The 1,791-nt window shown below is 36.9% G+C and overlaps 1 protein-coding gene across 1 annotated transcript; it reads left to right on the top strand.

Annotated features, from left to right (window-relative positions):
• The first annotated feature begins 731 nt into the window (after positions 1-731).
• Positions 732-1,109, top strand: LOC132296627 (uncharacterized). The gene has a single exon (XM_059794813.1). It carries the CDS (start codon positions 732-734, stop codon positions 1,107-1,109), a length of 378 nt encoding a protein of 125 aa, XP_059650796.1.
• The last annotated feature ends 682 nt before the right edge of the window (positions 1,110-1,791 follow it).

Genomic DNA, 1,791 nt, shown 5'->3' with positions numbered 1-1,791 from the left:
TATATGTCTAATTAGAAGTACGGGGTATATCAACACCATTTATGGTCCGAGGTTCTGCAATTCTTTATATATATATGGTCCCATCGATCAATTTCTTTGTTTGACACACCCTTTAATAAATTACAAAACATACGCCAGAAGAAAAGCAAACAGATCTTCTTAGGTCATTTGCACCAGCCTCTTCAAATTTTGTCTCTTTAAAAATGCCACATCAACTTTTTCAAGAGCCACGTCAGCAATTTCAAGAGCCACGTCAGCAACTTTCGCTCTCCAAAAATACGCACTCCATCAGGCTCTCCGAATTTTCGCTCTTCAAAAATAATAATAATAATAAATTAAAATTAATTTTTTTTTTTTAACTTTTCCTAAACGGCTATATTTTTAACGGCTATATTTTTCATTTTATATAATGAAACTCATTTGCTCATCTAAAAATCATCACTATATTCATTTATCTCCATTGTAACAAAATATCATCATCCATCTTTTTCAATTTCGAAATTCGAATGACTTCGCCATCACAAGCTTTTCCTTTGGCAGACTCTAATTCTTCATCTTCCTCGTCATCCTCTTTGGAAGATGATCCTTTTGGGGCGTTGATTCAACAAGATCAAGACGAATTCTATGAGATTATGAATTCAGTGAAGCCAGAGATAGTTGAGTAAGTATTCCAAGTCCATAAAAATAAGCGGTACATTCATCATGACCGAGAGGGAAGCCACTATCAGCTAATGAAAGACTACTTCGACGAGAATTGCACATATCCACCGGAGTACTTTCACAGGCGATTCAGGATGCGACAAGAACTTTTTCTTCGTATCCTTAATGATGTCAAAGCTTATGGTGACTACTTTGTCCAAAAAAAGGATGCGACTGGTCGTCTGGGGTTGTCTTCTATACAGAAGATGACAACTGCTGTTTGTATACTCGCATATGGTTGTGCAGCCAATCACTATAATGAGTATAGTAAAATTGGCGAGAGCATTGCCATTAAATGCTTGAAGGCATTTTGTAATGTTATTGTTGCTATGTATGCAGAGGAGTATATGCGCTTACCCAACGAAGCCGACATAGCACGGCTGCTCGAAGAAGGGGAGCAGAGAGTGTAATGACCCGGTCATTTTCTCCCTTTCCTTTTTCCTCAGAATTTCACGAATGAATTTTTTTCATTGAAATTTCTTTTCTGAATTCGGTTTCTTGTCACTTAGTGTCGTCTCGAGTGCTCGAAAATGGTTTTTGAGACTCTTTCCCTTGGATTGACAACTTCCTTTGAGGACCGAGTCATTTCCACATTTTTCGTTTTTCGACACTATTCACTTTTCGTCCTTTTCCCTATTTTGTCTTTTCCCCGTTTGTCACTTTGTTGGCAAAACCTCACAACTTGTGTTCGGAGTTAGTTTTTGACTTCACGTATCTTCATTCTCAGTGGTTTTCACGAAATACGTATCTTTACTTTTGTAGGAAAGTACTCTGGTTGCTCCCGGTATCCATAGAGGCATGGATGCAAAGTTCTTCAGAAATATTTTTATTTCTTGGGGTATTTTTCGTAAATATCTTTTGAAGATATTTTATTTCGGGGGTTTTTAAAAAAATATTTTTAGAAGATATTTTGATTCTAGATCAAAGTGCAGTTTTCACTTTTTAGAGGGGCCATTGTGCAATTAACGAAAGTTATTGCAAAAAAACCTTGTTTTGAGTCTGGATTCTCGCACAGGATTCATTTTCACTTTTCGTCGAGTCATGCACTCATAGGATTTCCTTCTGGTTGTTTTTCTCCAGTTTCAGGGTTTT

Source organism: Cornus florida, unplaced genomic scaffold (assembly GCF_030987335.1).
Source record: "Cornus florida cultivar Cherokee Brave unplaced genomic scaffold, ASM3098733v1 CherokeeBrave_3.0.0_Hap2_Chr02, whole genome shotgun sequence".
In the NCBI taxonomy this organism is placed as follows: domain Eukaryota; kingdom Viridiplantae; phylum Streptophyta; class Magnoliopsida; order Cornales; family Cornaceae; genus Cornus; species Cornus florida.
Note: the sequence above shows the minus strand (reverse complement) of the source record. Positions and strands in the feature narration are given on the sequence as shown.